This window comes from Arvicola amphibius, chromosome 2 (assembly GCF_903992535.2).
Source record: "Arvicola amphibius chromosome 2, mArvAmp1.2, whole genome shotgun sequence".
NCBI lineage: Eukaryota > Metazoa > Chordata > Mammalia > Rodentia > Cricetidae > Arvicola > Arvicola amphibius.
The window spans coordinates 107,352,513-107,373,148 of NC_052048.2; the positions used below are offsets into that span (position 1 = coordinate 107,352,513).

The 20,636-nt window shown below is 44.2% G+C and overlaps 1 protein-coding gene across 10 annotated transcripts in view; it reads left to right on the forward strand.

Annotated features, from left to right (window-relative positions):
- Window positions 1-20,636, forward strand: part of Brd4 (bromodomain containing 4) — a 76,342-nt gene that overhangs the window by 43,321 nt on the left and 12,385 nt on the right. For 7 of the 10 annotated variants that reach the window (XM_038318023.1, XM_038318022.1, XM_038318026.1 and 4 more), the window contains exons 3-11: window positions 2,132-2,269; window positions 3,546-3,681; window positions 5,428-5,720; window positions 6,078-6,440; window positions 7,246-7,374; window positions 14,219-14,428; window positions 15,119-15,318; window positions 15,709-16,004; window positions 16,999-17,109. In XM_038318023.1, the coding sequence (XP_038173951.1) occupies window positions 2,132-2,269; window positions 3,546-3,681; window positions 5,428-5,720; window positions 6,078-6,440; window positions 7,246-7,374; window positions 14,219-14,428; window positions 15,119-15,318; window positions 15,709-16,004; window positions 16,999-17,109 (1,876 nt within the window). Of the gene's footprint in view, window positions 1-2,131; window positions 2,270-2,844; window positions 2,973-3,545; window positions 3,682-5,427; window positions 5,721-6,077; window positions 6,441-7,245; window positions 7,375-14,218; window positions 14,429-15,118; window positions 15,319-15,708; window positions 16,005-16,998; window positions 17,110-19,995; window positions 20,117-20,636 lie in introns of those variants that run through there. The other 3 variants (XR_005284199.2, XM_038318028.1, XM_038318027.1) reach the window with 3 other exon arrangements.

Genomic DNA, 20,636 nt, shown 5'->3' on the forward strand with positions numbered 1-20,636 from the left:
GCAGACAGCTCTATAATCTGAACTAATTCACTGAACCTCAGGAGTGCTTGGAACAAATGCGTTCATATTTCTAAGTTTCTCTCTGGAATGTGTTGTTTTCATGTACTCCTGGCAAATGTGTTATGTGGTAGTAGCCATTATCCAAGTTGGGTCTTTGAGAGTTAGAACTCTTTATGTGTCTTTAGTCTCTGCCAGATGTTCAGGTTCTTCAAAATGTGAGACCCTACTCTGGCCTGTCTTCAAAACCATAACTGTGATCAATGTTTGGTGTGTGTCCACCAAATATGTTTTCAGGCCTTAGGAGACAACCACAGCGACGTTCTTAGATCAGATGGAATAGAAGAAACTGGAGATGGAAGGCGGGTTCCAAAACTTTAGAAGAAAGGCTTTATGGAAAAGAGAATTACCAGCAGACAGCAGTCCCCAGATTTCTACATCAGAGAACACAGAGAGACAAAAAGAGAAGGGTCTTACACTGGCAGTAGGAAGATGTGACACAGAAGTTGAAGCCAGATTTACGATTGTTTGAGTGAGATAACTACTGTTTGAAGAAGCTAGAATAGAAGGTCGTTTTGTTATGGGAGGAAACAATAGGGGCAGAGGCACAGAGGCCTCAAAGGGCAGAGTCTAAGGCAAGGGATTGCTAGGGAACTCAGGCAAAGAGGTTACAGGGATATCCTGATCAGTAAGTGTCGTGTGGTAGGTGAAACTTGACTATTAAAATCTGTCAAGTGCACAGGCTGGAATTCCTGAACGTGTGCTAGAATTTCCCTTTCTTGGGTGGTGTGAATCCCACCCCTCTGCTAATTTGGATGTCACCTTTAGCAGCCTTTTTAAAAATAAAAGGACAGAGTCTTGCATGTCCCAGACTGGTCCTGAACTTGTTACCTAGTCTAGTCTGGCCTTTGCGCTCCATACCATCCTACCCTTATCTTCTAAGTTCTAGAATCCCACTGATTTTCATGTCTTCAAAGAAGGGCTGCTGGGCAAGAGTGATTGATCTTAAGACCTTTACTCTAAGTAGACCTGGATCTAACCAGCTGGTGGCTGGTGAAGCTAATACTTCTCTGGAGCTCTGCCTATTGCATTTTGTATTTATGTCTTCACATGTAATTTTTACCTCTTGTCCTACCTTAAACCTACTCCCTTAGCTCTCAGTTCTTTTCATCCCCATGCTTTACTGTTGTCCTTTTTACCCTTGAACGACTTGCCAGTCTGCAACACAGGTCCAGATACTATTCTCATATTTTTGTTCACAGAATAAAATCTGTCCAGATTTCCACAGGAGTTAATTAATTTTGTCATTCGTTCTCTAGGGAAGGGAGGAGGCAGCATGAAATAGGTTTAAAAGTCTGATTTTGAGTTGCCTTTTGGTATGGGTGTGCACATGTAGCCCTTACCAAAGCAAGGCACCTGTATGTGCCTCCTCTTAATGGGTAATAGTGACCTTTTCTTTATGGGTGATGGCACAACTCAAAACCTTATTGCCCACTTTATTTTTGGGACAGTATATTGGTGCTCTCCTCTGTCCCTCAGCCCCTTTTTAAAAGGCTGTGTGATTTGATTTCCCTGATACTTATTTAGACTGAAAGGATATTTTAACACCCTAAAAGAGAAGGGGAGCTTGTAAGGCCCCACCCCTATCTGAGGATCTAATGACAATTGACGGCTGCTGGGTGAAGGACAGTCAGTTTTGGGGGATATGTCCACTGGGAGGTTACTGATGCTCCTAATGGTCCTACCTGTGTGCATACAGGTAGCACTAATTTGACTTAGTTTAATATTTTAAAAGGATAAGAACAGGCCTGAATGAGGGGACTAGGAAACGAGGGCAAATATGATCGAGATATATTGTGCATATACAAAATCCCCTCTCTTCCTCCCTCCATCCCTCCGTTTCTTCCTTTTAGTAAAAAGTATTTGCATTTGTTTTTCTTTGGAAGACAACCTGTTAGGTTGCACATTTGCCATCTAGTGTTTAGGAATCTCTCCTTTACCCACTTTACCTTCAGTTCCTTACTGATACCATGAAAAATCTTTGAGTGTGGTGAGAGAGGGGCTTAAGCATAGGTAGCCAGTCCAGCATGATGACTGCTCAGGTGACTCTGGCCTTCTTGGATCTGTTTCTCAGGATTACTATAAGATCATTAAAACACCCATGGATATGGGAACAATAAAGAAACGCTTGGAAAACAACTATTACTGGAATGCTCAGGAATGTATCCAGGACTTCAACACTATGTTTACAAATTGTTACATCTACAACAAGGTGAGATGTGGTGGGGGTCAGGGGTCCAGCTTGGGAATGAGAAGAAGTAAAAATGGGGCACTTGTCAGGATCCTAGGGGTAGGGTTGCTGGGAACAGCTGGGCTTATAAGTATGATAGTAAGATACTGCAGAAGTAGGGTGATGGGACCTGTAATTGTGCCTAGGACAGGGTGTTTCTTTTATGGGAGGAGGGTACTATCCTTATTAGCCTGAAGTACCTGCCTCTAGTACTCTGGGGATTTTATTTTAGTTCTTGAGCATGTCTGATAGAGAACATATGAGGACAGACGACACTAGATGGTCCGTTGGGATGGTGTAAATTGTTAGATGAGAGGACCTGTGCAACTAGAGTCTTTCAGAGGTGCGCTCAAGCACAAACCTTGATGTGAGAATGTACAGTGGGGTTAATTGCAGACTCCCACCTGTTCTGTGGGTCACAGTCTCCTGGAACTGTGGACATGGCCATAATATTGAGTGCCCCCCGGTCTTATATATAGACCCAAGGGTCACTTCCTAACCCTGTAGCCAAACGTTTCGGCTCGGCTATGCCATGAAGCCAGATCATTTGTTTACAGTTCAGACCACAGATGTGATTAAAACCAACCCTTTCAAATAGAACGACTCTGGAGGGAGACACTATACAGAACTCAGCTTTTGACCTCTGCTCGTGTAGTGGGTAAAATTGCCCAGAAGAGATGGGTAGGTGAGTTTCTTGAAGTTTACTGTGTTTTGTAAAGCCTTAGTTCTCACCACTTAGGTGAACAGCAAAATGTACGGACTAGACCCTCAGTTGAGAGCTGAATGGGGACAGCATGTTTTGGACTTGGTGATTAGAGTGGGAATCCATAAAGGCATTGTGATAAAGGCTTCATCTAATCCCCACTGAGCTGCCTCTAGGGTATATTGGGGAGCATTGTTGGAGCCCTAAAAAGCATTCGTCACAAGAAATGCTATGTAATTTATTTCTAGTGAATTCATTTAAGTTGTATTTGAAGAAACCCCAAAGTCAAGGAGTATAGAGGTTGACCGGGTTGATAGGTACATAAGGCACAAAGATGGTTTCTTGGAGCTTAAAACTGAAAGAGAAATACAGTTGGAGAGGTCTTGTTAGGGATACCTAGTAGCATAACCTTAATGGCCCCTTGGAATCCAGATTTTGGAAGGAGCCTGGATACAATGCTCCATGTGTTGGGGCATGGGGGTGGTTTTGGTGTCCTGTCCACAAAGATGGGAAGAGGGGGCCTTCCAGCTCTACCCCACCTGTTTCCTCATCCAGCCTGGAGATGACATCGTCTTAATGGCAGAAGCTCTGGAGAAGCTCTTCTTGCAAAAAATTAATGAACTGCCCACAGAAGAAACTGAGATCATGATAGTCCAAACAAAAGGAAGAGGACGAGGGAGAAAAGAAACAGGTAGGGTATTTGAAATAGCAAGTAAAACAGCTGTTTTCTCCCATATCTTGTTTTCCAAGTTTAGAAGAATATCAGGGATTACAGGGACATAGGTGATGACAGGAAATATTGGAGTGCTGTTTGAACAGGATGGGTTGTTTTAGTATTGCCTATGCAATTCAGGGGTCTCACGAATCTGTCTCCCCCCAGCAGAAGTCACTGGGCCCTGAGTGGTTGATGGACTTGGGTAATAAAGAAAGCACTGTTTGAATTCTTCACCTTTAGTGTTGTAGATTTTTTTTTTAACTATTGAGTTTCATTCTTAGCCCTGCTTTTCCATTTTAGAATAAAGAAATTAGCCTGACCAGTGGGTATTGTAACTAGTGTCTCAATCCTAAAATCTTAAGGTTTGTTACCTGAATTGCTAGTTATGTTTGCCAATGATGTGCAGTCATTTGAAGCCAATAACTTACTCTATTCCTTGTCTGTCTGCACATTCTGCCTCCTCTGTGTCTATGTCCTTTATGATTCTGAGCTACAAAAGAGTGATAGTTTTCAGATGATTCCTGGATGTGAGTTTGCTTCTTTGTAGAGATGTTTTTAGCCTGGCCTCCCACCTTGCTCCAAAGTGGCAAAAAAAAAAAAAAAAAAAAAAAAAAGACCAACAACAACAAAAAAAAACCACACTAAATCCAATGTAGCTGTTGAAATAACCAAGCTCTTGAAAAACCAGTCACGTGGATGCTCCCCTTCAACACCTTCCCCCCTTCTCCTCCTCTGCTTTTCTCCCTTCTTCCCTCTCCACCCTTTTAGACAGGGTCTCTATGTTAACTCAGACTCTTGATGTCTCTTGAGTATTGTCATTACAGATGTACACTATGATGCAAAGCCAGGTCATTCTTTTGGCACATACACATAATAAGTCACATCCCTTAGCCATACATTCAGAGTCTACCCCTTACTGTTTGGGATCAACAGTTAGGATTCTTTGTACACAGGGCAGGAATGGAAATGTCTTCTCTACAGGTACTGGATGAGACCCAGGCTTGGTGACTAGATAAGAAAATTGGGAAACTCAATAGATCCTGCCCCTCTTGCTCTTCATATGGTACCTCGACATACTGCCCTAGGGCAGCCATAGCTGCAGAGTGCCTTTTCTTTCTTTTATTCCCTTCCCTTCCCCCACTTCTTCCCTTTGTTCCTAAGACAGGGTCTGTAATTATATATCCTGGGTTGGCCCCAAACTCTCAATCCTTTGTACCTTGGCCTCCTCATTGCTGTGATTACAGGCTTTGAAGGCTTGCTTTTATAGGGTATTGGGTTTGTTCTCTTTCCACAGCATCCAGTGTGTAGAGGATGTGGCAGTATGGGGTATAGTCCTTGGTCCATCAGCTCACATTTGAGTTGTAGTTATAATCCTTTGTTTTTTATACTGATTTGGTATGCCATGTTTATTTTGTGTTGGAACTTATGGTACAACATCAAGGAAACAACCTGGGTTGTCATGAGAGGCAAAAATTGTGTACTAATCCCAGTGGCTCTGCGAGTTGAAGTCATGCTAGTTTCTGAAGAAACCTTGCAAGTTTGGCTGCTAACCTCAGCCCTGGGGACACAAGGATATATTTGGTGCACTGTGATGTCTGGAATGTTTGGGGTGGTCTTACTCACTAAAGCAAGTGTTCCACATAAATGTGTATGGATGTTTTGTCAGGGTCAGCCAGTGTGTGCCAGAACACCCTTTAACCTCTTACTTTCTATGATTGGTAGGGACAGCAAAGCCTGGTGTATCCACGGTACCAAACACAACTCAAGCATCAACTCCTCCGCAGACCCAGACACCTCAGCAGAACCCTCCTCCACCTGTGCAGGCCACAACTCACCCCTTTCCTGCTGTCACCCCAGACCTCATTGTTCAGCCTCCTATCGTGACAGTGGTGCCTCCCCAGCCACTTCAGACGCCTCCATCAGTACCCCCCCAGCCACCACCCCCACCTGCTCCAGCTCCACAGCCTGTGCAGAGTCACCCGCCCATCATTGCAGCCACCCCACAGCCTGTGAAGGTGAGCATCCTGGGCACTGGTGAACTGCTGCCATCAGAGACGGGCTTGAAGGAAACAGGTAGCTTCTTTTAGTTGTTCCTTCTGTGGGCTCTGTGGTCAAGACCCTGGTATTAAACAGGAAACCTCTTCAGTAGGTTCTGTGGCCCCTAAGGGAGCAAATACTCAGTTTTGTGCCTTCTGTTTCTGGCTGGTCCTGTCCCGGCTGTGAAAAACAGTTGTACGACAGGGTCTCTGTACTTTAGGGCCTGTCCTGAATGTTGGGAGCCTAGTCAGGGCTTGGTATCAGAGGTGATCCTGAAGAGCAACTGTACTGGCCAGAGCCTCTGATTGAGCCTTTTGTGCCTATGCTCATGGCAGACAAAGAAAGGGGTGAAGAGGAAAGCAGATACCACCACCCCCACCACCATCGACCCCATTCATGAGCCACCCTCACTGGCCCCAGAGCCCAAGACCTCCAAGCTGGGTCCTCGGCGGGAGAGCAGCAGACCTGTGAAGCCCCCAAAGAAGGATGTACCGGACTCACAGCAGCACCCAGCACCAGAGAAGAGCAGCAAGATCTCTGAGCAACTCAAGTGCTGCAGTGGCATCCTCAAGGAGATGTTTGCCAAGAAACACGCTGCCTATGCCTGGCCCTTCTACAAACCTGTGGATGTGGAGGCACTGGGTCTGCACGACTACTGTGACATCATTAAACATCCCATGGACATGAGCACAATCAAGGTTAGCCACCAGGCTCCTGGGATGGTGGGCAGAGGATTTTTTCTAGACCAACCCAATAGTTATGTGGGTGCCCCTGCAGGGCCTTGTTGAAACACATACTAACCTAATGTACTTGGCCATTTTGTTTTAGGTAGTGGTTCTGCCTCTTCTTTTTATAGGAGATGTAAAATACACACTCTGAGACTCTCTGAATGCCCCTGTGCACCTTGCAGATGTACTAAGAGACTTTGGGTGCTCTGGGTTTAGTGTGATGGGCAAAGCTTTGCTGTCTTCTATGTAGAAGACACAGCACCATCTACCAACATTTTTACCAAAATATTTTAAGGCTTTTTTTCCTTTTTTTCTTTTTAAATAATTGTGATTTTTTTCTCTTAGAAGTAGAATAGCATTACTCAAATAGGAAACAATGCTGTGTTCCTTGAACCAAGTTCTATTCTTTATCTTCAAAACAAGTACATAAAAAATCAACTGGATCCAGTCTTTTTAATCTTCAGCTTTGGCATAATCTCTTCTGGAGTTCCGTGTGTTCAATTTCCCTTTAGACCTTAGTGACCTCAGTAGGTAAGCTTGGTGTTAAGAGGTCATTTCCCAGCTCTGTGGCTTGACAGTCTTCTTGTCTCTTACTGAGAATTGGATTGACAATCTATTGTCTGTGTCCCCCTTACCCATACCTAGCCAGGATTAAACTGAGGACCACTAAGAGGCCACCTTATTTCCACAAACATTACCACTTGGCATTGCACACTCTACCCTCCTTTAGAACAGTAACAGACATGGCTAACTAGGCTCTATCTTGTATTTCCAGTCTAAACTAGAGTCCCGTGAGTACAGAGATGCCCAGGAATTTGGTGCTGATGTTCGATTGATGTTCTCCAACTGCTACAAGTACAACCCCCCTGACCATGAAGTGGTAGCCATGGCTCGAAAACTCCAGGTGAGGCTCTGAGAAGGATAGGCCATACCTTATATGGGCCTGGGCAGATAGTAATTCTGTTATTTCACTCAATAATGTTGGGGGACTGGGGAGGAGGTTTGTTTTGTTGTTGTTGTTTGCTTGTTTGCTTCTTCTCCTTCCTTTCTTCCTTTGTTTCTTTTTCGAGACAGGATATCTCTTATGTAGGCCTGACTGTCCTGGTACTCAATATAAACTAGGCTGACATCAAACTAGCAGAGGTCCCCTCCTCCCCCCAACAACAACATACGTAACAATTTAAGTAATGGCATATACACATTTTAAGTCAGGGTTGTTAAAACTAAAATAGGGTGGCTGGTTTTTGTTTCCACTGATAGTCCTTTCTCCTTCATCTACATTCAGTTGCTCTGGTCTTGTGTTAAAAAAGCATGCATGTTGTGCCTGGCCTTAGTCTTTTCAAAATAGAAGAGACCTTCCTGTCTTAAGTGGGCAGGGGCACTCCCAAATATAGACATTGTGCCACAGTTGTATTCACATGTGAGCCAGAATAGTGGGATATTTTCCCATCAGCTTTGCAAGCCTTCATTTGCCTTTTAGTTGCAAAGTGGCTGTTGATATGTTGGTTTGTGTGGTTGTAGATCCTAATGGATGTAGTTCTCATGCTCTATTCTTAAAGTTGACAGTTCTGAAGAGTACACAAATTGAATTGAATGTATAAACTGCCTCCTCTTTTCATTTGTTTATGTACAGGGTCTTATACTGTAGCCCAGGCAGGCAGGCAGGCCTCAAACTATCAGTAATCCTCTTGTATCAGCCTTCCCAGTGCTGGGATTATAGATGTGAGCCACTGTGGCCGGCTTTTCTTTCTTCTTCTATTTCTCTTTCTCCTGGAGGAGGCTTTAAGTGGGTTAATGATGGTTAAAATTGGAGAATAAAGGCAATATTTAATACCTTTATAACCTGCCTTTTACTTATTATTTTTAATTTTATTTTTATGTATGTGTCTGTGTATGCCATGTATATGGGTACCCACAGAGGCCAGAAGAGGACACCGGATGCCTTGGATTTGGAGTTAAAGGGAATTATGAACTGCCTGACGTGGGTGTTGGGAACTGAACTTGAGACCTGTAAGGTGCAATCTTACTGAGCCATCTCTTCAGACTCCAGACCTGCCTTTTTTAAAGGAAACATATAAGATCATAATTCCCAGCCATTTTTCCTTAGTGCATTGGTTGCTATTGCTCTCAGGTCAGTGGTCTGTAGGCCGAGCAACCTGCTGTTAAGAGACACAGGTATGTTGATTGTAGATCTCAAGGTTTCCTTAGGTCTTATAGCAGTCTCTAGGTACTTCCAGGCCAGAGATGAGAATTTGCAAAGCTATTGGTGACTCATTGGTCTTTGTCACATAGATACCATTTCATCCCCAGGATTCCCTGCCTCCCTACTTCTGTTGGCTTCACTTACATGCTTCATGATATCAATAGCATCTTCTCCTTTCACCAGAATTAAGACACTTCAGTCATTTGACTTCTGGTGATGGGTTGCCTTTGGTGCAGAGAATTTTCAGTTTGGAGGATAGCTTGATAGGATTGTTGTTAGTGTTGAACTGGCTCTTAATTCAAATGCATGCTCAGGCTAGAAGGATTTTTTTTTGTTTTGTTTTGATTTGTTTTACATTTATGTGTATAGGCGTTTTAACTGCATGTCTGTGCAGGCCAGAAGAGGGTAGCAGATTGACAAGTCAGGAGTTGTGAGCTGTCAGTCACCTTGTGGATGCTGGGGACCAAACCTAAATCCTATATAAGAACATCCAGTACTTTTAACCACTGAGCCATCTCTCCAGTGAGTGGAAAGTTGTTATCTTTAGTTTTGTTTATCTGACTTGCATTGGGGTCTAGTGTTTCCTCATCAGTTTGGTGCTAATCTGTCATTTACTAGTCCTTATGGAATTCAGGCTTTTTAGTTTTACTATAATTCTCAAAAAAATTTTTTATTAGAGATAGTCTCACTGTGTATCTCTGGCTAGCCTTACCTCTGCCTTTTGAGTGCTGGGATTAATGATAATGCTCCACCCTATCCAGCTGACTGCTATTCTTTTTTTTTTTTTTTTTTTTTTTTCTGACTGCTATTCTTAAACAGGTTCACCAAGTGGCAGTGTGCCTTTAGACTTGGATCTTAGGGCACCTCATCTCCCGCACAGTTTCTTGAAGCCAGGGCCAAGATTTGATATCTGTGCTGTATACTTGCCCCATTTAGGAAACTTCAAAGCCTAAAAAAAAATGCTATCTTGAACAACTTCGTTTATTTCTTTCTTTATTTGGTTTTTTGAGACAGGGTTTCTTTGTATAGCTTTGGAGCCTGTCTTAGAATTGCTCTATAGGACAGGGTGGCCTTGAACACACTAAGATCTGCTTGCCTCTGACTCCTGAGTGCTGGGATTAAAGGTGTGCGCCACCTCCCTGCTTTGAACTACTTTATTAAAGAAGGGAGAGAAAAAGGAACCACTGTATTATCTGTCTAGCTTTCCTTTTGGATTTTTTTTTCCTGTCCTAGGACCTTGCCATTACTTCCTCTTTGCAATTTCTACTTCTCTGAAGGGGACCTTTTTTTTTCCATTTTGGTGTCTTGTTTAAGGACTGTGCACGCATCTGTCTGTCTGTGTGCTTATGTGCCTGTGTGCCTTTCTCTTCTTAGTGGGTGAAGTTGTCCAAGCGTGTCATTTTAACTCACATTTTGGTCACCAAGCTATTTGCCACGTAGCAGCCTCAAGAGACGAGTTCTTCCTAGGCATTGACTTGATAACAAACTCAACTTAGATGAGATGCTTACTCTCAAGAGGGTCTGCTTGAGACAGGGGTGGAGGTTTTTTGCCAGTGTTTCTGAAAATAGCATTATCTTTTGCCAGGGGAGTTTTTCTTCTGGAAAGGAGTTGTGTTTGTAGAATATTTGTGCTTTGTGTTTTTCTCTAAATGCCCCCATATTAGAATGCTATAAGTAGTTAGAAAGGGACCCACAAAACTTTCACCCTTGCTTACCTCTTTAAGAGACACTGTAGGGATGAAACTGGAGAAATGACTAGTTGGTTAAGAGTGCTTTCTGTGCATCATGAGGACTAGAAATTGGATCTCAGAACCCACATAATAAACCAAGCATCCTGTACATGCTTATAACCCCAATTCTGAGGGGGATGGAGACAGCAGGATAACTAACCCTTGCTAGCTTCTTACTCAAGAAAACATAAGCCTCAGGTTCTGAGAAAGACTTTCTTAAGTAAATAGGTGAGTGATATAGGAAGACACCTGATGTCCTCTTCTGGTATACAAGTGTGCACATAGGTGTGCACACACACTCCCTCCCCATAAGTAGATATTCACACAGGCACATACACTCAAAATTTTTAAAAATGAGTATTGAGATCCACTTTGGTTTCTTAATTAGGTTGTGCTGCAATAGTAGAATTTACTTGGAAAAGTAATATAGAAAAGGATCCATCCACTTCATTTTTGAGTTTGTACCTACATCTGACTTCTGGACTGGTTTATCTGAGACCATTTGGACAAACATCTAGCATCTGAATTTGACTGAAAGGACTTTTATGCTTTTGTTTTGTTTATATGAGATGGTTTCTCTTTGTAGCCCTGGCTGTCCTGAAACTTGCTCTGTAGACCAAGATGACCACAAACTCAGAGTTTCACCTGCCCCCTTTTATCTTTCCATTATACATCATGTACAGCCTGGGCTAGGTGAGGCTACTTAATATTCTAACACACACATACACGCAAAATACTAGACATGGAGTTTTAGGGCAGATTGTAACTGAACCTACCTTGAGCCCAACAAGAGATCTGATTGTTATATTCCTGGTGAGTGCTATTGTTACTGCTCCTGAAACTATTGTCTTCCTGTCACTGCCCCATTACTGCCATCTATGTTCTCTTCTTGACCTAGGTGTTCTCCTGAGTGATATTCTACACATCTTTTCTAGTCCCTCCTAGTTCTTTCTGCTCCCTTGCTGTTTCTTCTTAGTACTGCTTTGTGTTCAGTGATGGTCCTGCTTTCCACAGTTCTCTTGGTTCCTTTAAGGTAGGAAACTCCCAGCAAGGTCATCTTCCCATAGCTCTTGTGTTTTCCTGATGCTTCTACCTCTAGTAGAGCAGGATTCCTGGGTCCCACAAAAAGAAAAGGATGAGTCATATAACTGAACACGTTTTGGAAGCCAGTAGCCCTATTTCTGCTTGATGCTGTTTTCTCACCTTGACCATTTTCTTGTCATGTATTACTTGTTATTTGGTCTCGGCCTTGGACAAGTCAGAGCACTTAGAGAATGGATGGAGCCTCAAAGTGCTGTCTACCCTGGTTGTGTCCATAACAGCCAGTTTTAAAAAGAAGGGAAATTTCTCTATGGTAAAGGGTGTTTCAAGGGCTCAAGAAATATGGCTTAGAGGTTAAGAGTACTGGCTGCTCTTCCAGGGGTCCTGAATCCAATTCCCAGCAACCACATGGTAACTCACAACCATCTGTAATGAGATCTGGTGCCCTCTTCTGGCCTCAAGGCATACATGGAGGCAAAATGTTGTATAAATAAGAAATAAATCTTTAATTAAAAAAGGTAGATGTAGATACACGGCCTGATACAGCTTTCCCTTGAGTCTTCCTGTGTTCTGGGAAGAATTGGTCACTTCCCTTACAAAGTCCTGGCATTTCTCATTATATTGCTCTGTTCTGCTTGGCTTTAGGCCTGGTCTTTTGTTTTTCGTTCTTTTGAGACAGAATGTCTCTGTACTTTGGAGACTGCTTTAGAACTCACTATAGACCAGGCTGGCCTTGAACCCACAGAGGTCCACCTGTCTTTGCCTACCAAGTTCTGGGGTTAAAGGCACATGCTAACACTGCCCAGCCTTAGGCCCGTCTTAACAGACACCCATGGCTCTAGCTGTATGCATGCATATGTGTCTTTGTTGGGGGGTTGGATTTTGGAAACAGGGTTTCTGTGTAGCCCTGACTGTCTTATAAAGTACTTTGTAGACCAGCCTAGCTTCAAATTTAGAGTAAGATTTATGCCACTACCAACTGACTGCTTTTTGAGGGGCCATAACGCCTGTCTGTGTTAAAGATACTGAGTAGTAGATTGAGCTTCTGCCACATAGCAAGTGTTTTGGGAATAGGAGTCTTAGTTGTTTCAATAGGTACCTCTGCTTTGGTGTGACACCCCTTTCTTGTCTGGTCTTCTGTCTCGTCCAATGCTGGTCACCTCCTGTTGTATACATTTGTCCAGGGATTTGCTCTAATTTATTTCTAATTAAGAAATTATTGCATGCCTAATACTTGATCAGCTACACTTACACAGAACAGAATGCCAGATAAGACCTTACTGTGGGAGAAGGACGCCAAGCTTTGCATAATGGTATTGCAAATGTGAGAAACAGTACCATAGTTACATGCCTGCAGTAGAGGGAATCTTCTCCTAGATGCTTGTTTATAGAGCTTTCAGGACAGGCATCTGGAAAGTTGAGTGTGTCCTAAGTTAAAACTGTAATACTTAGCTACCACATCTCTCAGCAGCAAATACACAGATGAACGCACACACTTGCTGTGGAATAATCCTTCTTTACACTGTGACTATGCTTTACACTGTGACTATGTCACTATGGTTGCCTTAATAAGCAATCTGACTCGTCAGAAGCTGAACAGGATAAAGTTAGGCAGGAAAGCCAAATTGAGAATGATAGGATGAGGAAATGTGGAGTCATAGGAGTTGCCAGCCAGCCAGAGAACAAGTCAGACACACAAAATGGGACAGAGATGAAAGCCACGAGTGTAGAGGCAGCATGTAGATTAATAGAAATGGGTTAGATTGTAAGAGCTAGTTAGTAATAAGTGTGAGCTATTGGCTGAGCATTTGTAGTTAATATAAGCCTCTGAGTGATTATTTGAGAAGCAGCTGCATGAATGGAAAACTCTTGACTACACACACATCTTTTGAAGCAGGGACACAGCAAAAGGAATGTTCCTTCAGTGTGAATTGCTACACTGATTGTTTTATTCTTTTATTAATTCTTTGAAATTTTAATACAGTGTATTTTGACCATAACATGCCCATCTCCTCTTAATCCCTCCTAGATCTATCCTTCATTTTATTTCATTCTTAAAGATCTTTCTGGGAAGCTAGCCTTATTCCTTATATGTCTGTTCTGCAAGTCATCATTGAATTGACTGTGTAGTCCCCACCGTGGGTGGGTGGGTGGGGGTCTGCTAGTTGGTTTGCTGCTTGACTTGATCCCTGTGAGCGGAAACAGGGGTTACTGCTCCATGAGTTGTATTATTACTCCATGTAACTCTCAGCTGGTCTTGAGAGTCTCAAGTGAGTTGCTGTGCCCAGAATCACTGGCTTCTCTTCTGATTATTACCACACAAGGTACTCTTCCTTCCTAATACCTGTCATAAACATCCCATTCCATTCCCCAGCATTGCTGGAGGTACCTGAGCCAAGGATTTGCATCTGCTCAGTTAAGCGTACACAGACAACTCTTGAGTTATATATAGCAAGGCAGATGCAGACGTGTTTTCTCTCTTTGGGAAGGCCAGCAAGTGCTCCTGTCAGACAGCTACAGACCTGGCCTACTGCTTACTGAGTACCTTCAAACTAATGTTCTCAGACTAGTCGTTCACCTGACTCTTTGTATATCCTCTAGAGAATGAATGCTCAGCCAGATCAGGACTGGTTGTAAGCCTTGTGTGCTTGCGCACGTGTGGGGGGGGTGGGAGGGTTGGGTGGAACTATCCTATAATCTCTTACTTCTTGTTGATTTGGTTGAAGAAGCTTTAAAAGCTAAACATCCTCATAGGCTTAGCTTTTCCTCCATAGGATGTGTTTGAAATGCGCTTTGCCAAGATGCCTGATGAGCCTGAAGAGCCAGTAGTTACAGTGTCCTCCCCTGCAGTGCCACCCCCTACAAAGGTGGTGGCCCCACCCTCATCTAGTGACAGCAGCAGTGATAGTTCCTCCGACAGTGACAGTTCCACTGATGATTCTGAGGAAGAGCGAGCCCAGCGGCTGGCTGAGCTCCAGGAGCAGGTAAGAGAACTTTTGGTTCTATGCCCCAGAGACCAGGGTAGTTTCTCAGAGGTTTTCAAGAGATGTTCTTGAATCTGCTTTTCCAAAGATTCCCTTGTGGCATTTCCTTTTAGCCAATGGAATTTTAATCCTGTAGAAGTATGGGTTGTGTGTTTAAATAGGACTCAGGCATATTTTCTGGACACATGGGCTTCAGAATCCTGAAGCTCCCTCCTACGGTAATCTTAATGTTTACATTGGTCATCAAGCCTCAGTATTTCAGTAGACACTTTACCTAGTATTTTAGAAACCTTCTCCTCAGAAACATCCTGGGGCTAAGATAGCTAGGAGATTTAGCGTCTGTCAACTTGAGAAGCTCCTCTTATAGAGATGTAGCAATCCTGAGAGATCAAGTAGTGGGTGGCCACTTCAGGGATCTCGTTGGTTTGGCAAGTCCACGGCAGCCTATCTTATGTTTCTCCCATGCCCACTGCCTGATAGCCAAGCATATACTGTTTCCATGACATAGAGCTGTACTCCAGGGTTTAGGTGGGTTAGTTTGTTTTTGCAACAGGTTCCCACTGTAACCCTGGCTGGCCTAGAACTTTATAGAGATCTACCTAGCTCTGCCTCCCAAATGAGGGAAGGGGACTAAAGGCCTGGCCTAATCGTGATCTCGTTTGTTTGTTTGCTTGCTTGCTTGCTCCACAGCTCAAAGCAGTGCATGAACAGCTTGCAGCCCTCTCACAGCCCCAGCAGAACAAACCAAAGAAAAAAGAGAAGGACAAGAAGGAAAAGAAAAAGGAAAAGCACAAAAAGAAAGAGGAAGTAGAGGAAAATAAGAAAAGCAAAGCCAAGGAACTTCCTCCGAAAAAGACAAAGAAAAATAACAGCAGCAACAGCAATGTGAGGTCTGTGCTTCCCAATTTTTCTGTCTTTGGTGGTGGTGACCCCAGAAACCCATGCATGGTAAGGACAAAGACCACTCTGTTGGTGCAGCCACCATTCCCGGTTGGTGCCCGGTCATAAGCACTTAGCTGTTAATTTCTCCCTCTGCTTTTTTCCCTTCATGAACTTTGATAGCTCACTGTGTTTGAGGAGAGAGGGTGCAAGTAGCCACCGTGCAGCCATAGCAGAACTTCAGCTCCTGAGGCCTGGTCTTTCTTATTGCTAGTATCCTTAAATCCTATTTCCAGTCAGGTGTGGGCAGTCAGCCCCTACCCACCCACATACTTTGGAGGGATATGTGCACATCTTCCTCAGGAGACCCATTCTTAACTGTCTGTATCATCCCTTTGTAGCAAGAAGGAACCAGCACCCATGAAGAGCAAGCCCCCTCCCACATATGAATCAGAGGAAGAGGACAAGTGTAAGCCCATGTCCTATGAGGAGAAGAGGCAGCTGAGTCTAGACATTAACAAACTTCCTGGTGAGAAGCTGGGCCGTGTAGTACATATCATCCAGTCGAGGGAGCCATCACTCAAGAACTCCAACCCTGATGAGATTGAGATTGACTTTGAGACTCTGAAACCGTCCACACTGCGAGAGTTGGAACGCTATGTCACCTCTTGTTTGCGGAAGAAAAGAAAACCTCAAGGTATACTTGGGAACTCTCTGTATAGGTATCCTTTCCATGGAAACCCTTAGTTAGCCCTCTTCCAACTTAGCACTCCACACTTGAAACACCACTCCCACATATATGAATTCTGTACCTTTGCCATAGAAACCCCACACTGGATCCTGGGTTGTTGGTTCTTTTCTGGACCTCTTTGGTGTTTGCTGAAGCCTTCTTGAACCTGTCTTGACAGCAGCTGTTTACTTTTCTGTTGGCCAGCCATATAGTCTTCCAGAAATGATCTCCCACCTCTGTTGAGGTGAGGCCAGGAGGAAAGGGGTGCCTGGAATTCCCAGGAATGTGTAATTATGTTTGTTAGTTCAGTACTCAGCCCCACTTTTGCGAGCAGAAGTGATGTCCACCTCATCCGTACTCCCAGCCTTCCAGACATCTCTTACATTTTATGCATGCTTCGCATTGGCATACACCTTTCCCTTTTAGTGCTAGAGGGTTTAGCTTGGGATATCTGTCAAAGTATTTTTTATACTGCTTTCTTAGTCCTTAGAACTTTGCTCTGGATCTGCTGTTTAGTGACATTATTTGAACTTCATTCATGCAACTAAACAGGAAGGCTAGGAGAACCCCTTGAGCTCTTTGCATGTTTTGCTGTGCTTTGGACATAATATCCTATATGAAGAATGCCTATTTACCCAAAAGCTAGTAGTATATTTTATGAAGAAATTACTGCTTTGCTTGGTCTTCTGAATCCATGAGAAACCATTCAGAGGGTATCATAAGAGATTGATTAAAATTACAGCACAAGCTTTGTTTTAACTAATGTGTAGTAGGCTACCAGTGAGAAAAATGTGTGGCTCTCAGGGTTTGGACTGGTAGAAGCTGTCAGGAGCAGTCTAAAAGCCAATGGGGAGCATGCTTCCCACTGATCCTGTCTCTGGACAGTGGGAGTATGCTATGGCTAGCAGCAGCTGCCTGGGTGGGTATCCTTTCTGATACAAGTCTATTATTTGGGTTACAGCTGAAAAGGTTGATGTGATTGCTGGTTCTTCCAAGATGAAGGGCTTCTCGTCCTCTGAGTCGGAGAGCACCAGTGAATCCAGCTCCTCTGACAGTGAAGACTCTGAAACAGGTTAGTTGACTCCTGTTTAAATATTTTATCAAACTACCCCACTCGTCCCTCATAGTAGTCCTTTGTCCAGGTTGCTCAAGAGATCAGAGTTGGTAGTCTCTGAGAACTGCCTGGGTCCTGCTGGCTACCCATTCATCATATTAACTTTCTCACTGCAGGGTTAAGCAAGACACCCTGTATAGCAGCAATTTCTTCTTTCTATGAGGGTAGAGGGCAGACCTGAGGACTGCAGGTATTAGGGTCCCAATCAGCCTTGGTGTGGAATGCTCCTATTCCCTTTCAATGCTCTGGCATCATAGTTGGCATGGAAGCAGTTTTGGCCACATTTTAGCAGAGAGTGGAGCCAAGTCACCTGCATCTGGCAGCCTGCATGATCAGTCAGCTTTGAGCCCTGGGCTCTAAACCCTGGGAATTGCCATTTTCTTTTCCACAGTGTGCTCAATGCTGTTTGTGTTGGCTGTTCCTTCCCAGCTCTGCTCTATCTGTGCACTAGAACATGTATGTCTTGCTCTTCTCCTGGCCCTTTCTTGTGCTCTTTGGGCCTATACAAGAGTGTTCAGTTCCTGTGTTCTTTCTGAGCAGCAGCTGCAGAGCTGGAGATGGGAGCAGGTGGTAATGATGGGAACAGGTTGTTTTCCCAGATGTACACTTTTTCTTCATTGTTCCCAGAGGAGCAGGTGCTCACATAGGCCTCAAGGGAAAGATAGGGGAAAAGGCATGGTGTATACCTGAGTTGCCTGACACATGGCTTCTGTGAGCAGGGTTACCTCTAGGCTGGTCAGGTTCCATCAGCTGAGCAGAGATAAATTACAGTCCACCTCGGAACCAGCCCAAGGGTCTTAGTTGTGCTCTACTAAATGTGCTGGTGTGTGTGAGGTTTATAGTGGGAAGTGGGTCTGTGTGCTAAACGGCTCTTGTCAGTATTCCATGGATCTCTCACTTGTGGAATAATGACCTACCTGATTGTGTCGAGGACGGTCAACACTCCCTTAGAGCAGCTAGGATGAACTCTGTTGCTCTCAGTTATTTGCACAGGTCCACTCCCAAAGAAATTGGGAGTTAAGGGGAAAAGGTATTTTTGTGAGTCAATGGAGTAGACTGAGGCCTTTCCAGGGACAGTTAGTTCTCTGTACTGCCTTGTTTTTAATTAGCAGTGTTATTACTAAGGAAATGTAATCCATTACATTGGTTGTTCTGCATTTGTTCAACACAGACTGCAGAAGTTACCACGTCCAAAGAAACTGACCTCAGAGCCTCGCAATTATTTTCCCCCTTTTCATTCTAACCTAAACACTGGCCTTGCTTCCTTATGAACCAGCAGGGGGAGCTGCATCCTAGCCTGCTGGGAAGCGCTGGCTCTGAGCCACTTTCTGCTTGAACTGGGGCCACCGCCTTCAGTAGGGTGAATGGGGTGAATGAATGTATTCTTGGGGCTCCATTAGCATTCTTGGTGGCCACTGACTTTTCACTTTCATTGCCAGCCAAGCTTCAGATTTGCCTTTCCTCTGGATTTTTTGTGCTTCCTGTATTTTCTAGATCATTCCTCCTAAGATTTTGCAGCCTTTTCTAAGAATCTAAGTAATCAAAAGACAGTCCCAGAGACTGATCCTGACATGATGCTGAATAGTTTGGCTTATCTTTGGGATCTTAGGAAACTCTGACCCCTCACACAAACAAATGTTTGAGCTACTGTCTCCATAGCCCTTATCTTTAGATGGAAGTCCTCCTATGGTCTCACATGAGTGCTGTGTCCCTGTCTTTCCTGATGGCTGCCATGATGACATTTCCAGCAGCTTTCTGCTACTGTTACAGAGAGAAGAATTTTTTTTTTCAGCCCACCTCCTCCCTTAAGTGGAAAGCTTGTGCAACAAGTAATCCGAGAGTCCTGGGAACAGCTGTCCTGGCGGAAAGGAGAGTGAGATTTAAAGTGATGGAGCGATTAACCGGCAGACTTGTAGGCCGTGGCCGTCTAACGCTGACCATTTGTTTGGCTGCCTGGGCTAAGCGCCTCCCTCTTTGCAGATGATGCCCTTCCCACTTTTGTTTTGCTTGCTAGCTGTCTTTTGTCTTCATTTAGGCCACTGGTATTGCCAGTGGAGCAGTAGATTTTTATTTCCTGCTGTGTGCAGAGTGCTATGTTGTGGGGTTGTTGATACTACTACTTAGGAAGGACCTGCTGAATTTTTGTTACAGATCCCCAGATAGGACATACAAACACATACAAGGACGAATGGACACATGCATGCACCAGTGAAACAAAGCTTTTGTTTCCTCATGCCGCACAGACACTGCGCTTTGTGGGATGTGGAGTGCAGGGATGGGCAGATCCTCTAGCAGCTGATTCATGGGTCTAGGAAGCCCAGCAGCCCCAACTTCTCTCACCTTGACAGGAGAGTAGGGCAGAGGTGGAATAAACACTGAAAGTGTTTGGTCTTTTGGGTTTAGTTTATGTCTTCCTTGTTCTTATGTTTCTATTTAACTTTAAGCTAAAATTTCTCAAAGGGCCTATTTTTGTCACATAATTAAGGGTCAGTTCTACAGGCATGGCTCACTGACATGAAGCACGTAGAGAAACTGAAGAGAAGTATTCAGTAGGGGAACCTTTCTACCATGACAAGGTCAGACCACTCTGCAGATGATTGGGTGGGATGCTTTGCTAGATGAATTTCAGCCCCTATGTATATATGCCCTTATGTTCTATAGCAGCACCAGTGACCATCTTGACACTTCCTTGAGCCCAGCTGTTTGTTGTTGGTTTTTTTTTTTTTAATTGTTATGTTTTTATTGAGCTTTGATTCTAGCTTGAGTCTGGAACTGCTCAGGGGTTCAGTGTTAGAACAAGCAGAATAAGGCCCAGTTGCCACCTCCCTCCCTCCCAACTTCTAGGAAGTCTTCAGACCTAGGCTGGGCAAGCCGGAACAAGACACTGTGGCTCTCCCTTTTCCATTACTCTCCCAGCTGTGGCCATGCAATCACCAGCATAGGATCAGATCAGCTGTCATGTGGGGTAAGGGATGTCCTAAGATTCTTTTTCAGTTCTCTCATCATATTACTGGTACCTGGTTCTTCTCACGTATCTTCCACAGGTGTTTATGGGCTTGGGTGGCTATATAGCATGCGCTCGCGCTCTCTCTCTCTCTCTCTCTCTCTCTCTCTCTCTCTCTCTCTCTCTCTCCCTCTCTCCCTCTCTCTCCCCATCCCCCCTCTTTCTCTCATGCCACCTCTGGACTGCACCTGCCTGGGGTGGATAGGAATAGTGAAAAGGCTCTGGGACTGTGGATTGTTCATGCAAGAGCACAGTCCAGCTATTTTAGTCTTATTTCCTTTTCCCAGGATTGGAGCAAGTGGGTGTTCCTTAATAGCTCCAGGGTAAAGAGGAATGTGTGGTGTTTTGGAAAGACTGGAGCTGGGAAGTGCAGACAGAGGCCATGAGACACTCTTGGGGCTTTGATCAGGAAGCCAACCTCAGCTCCCTGGCCCCAGAATCTTTGAGGGACTCCTTCAGTCCTATCTCAGGGATATGTTGA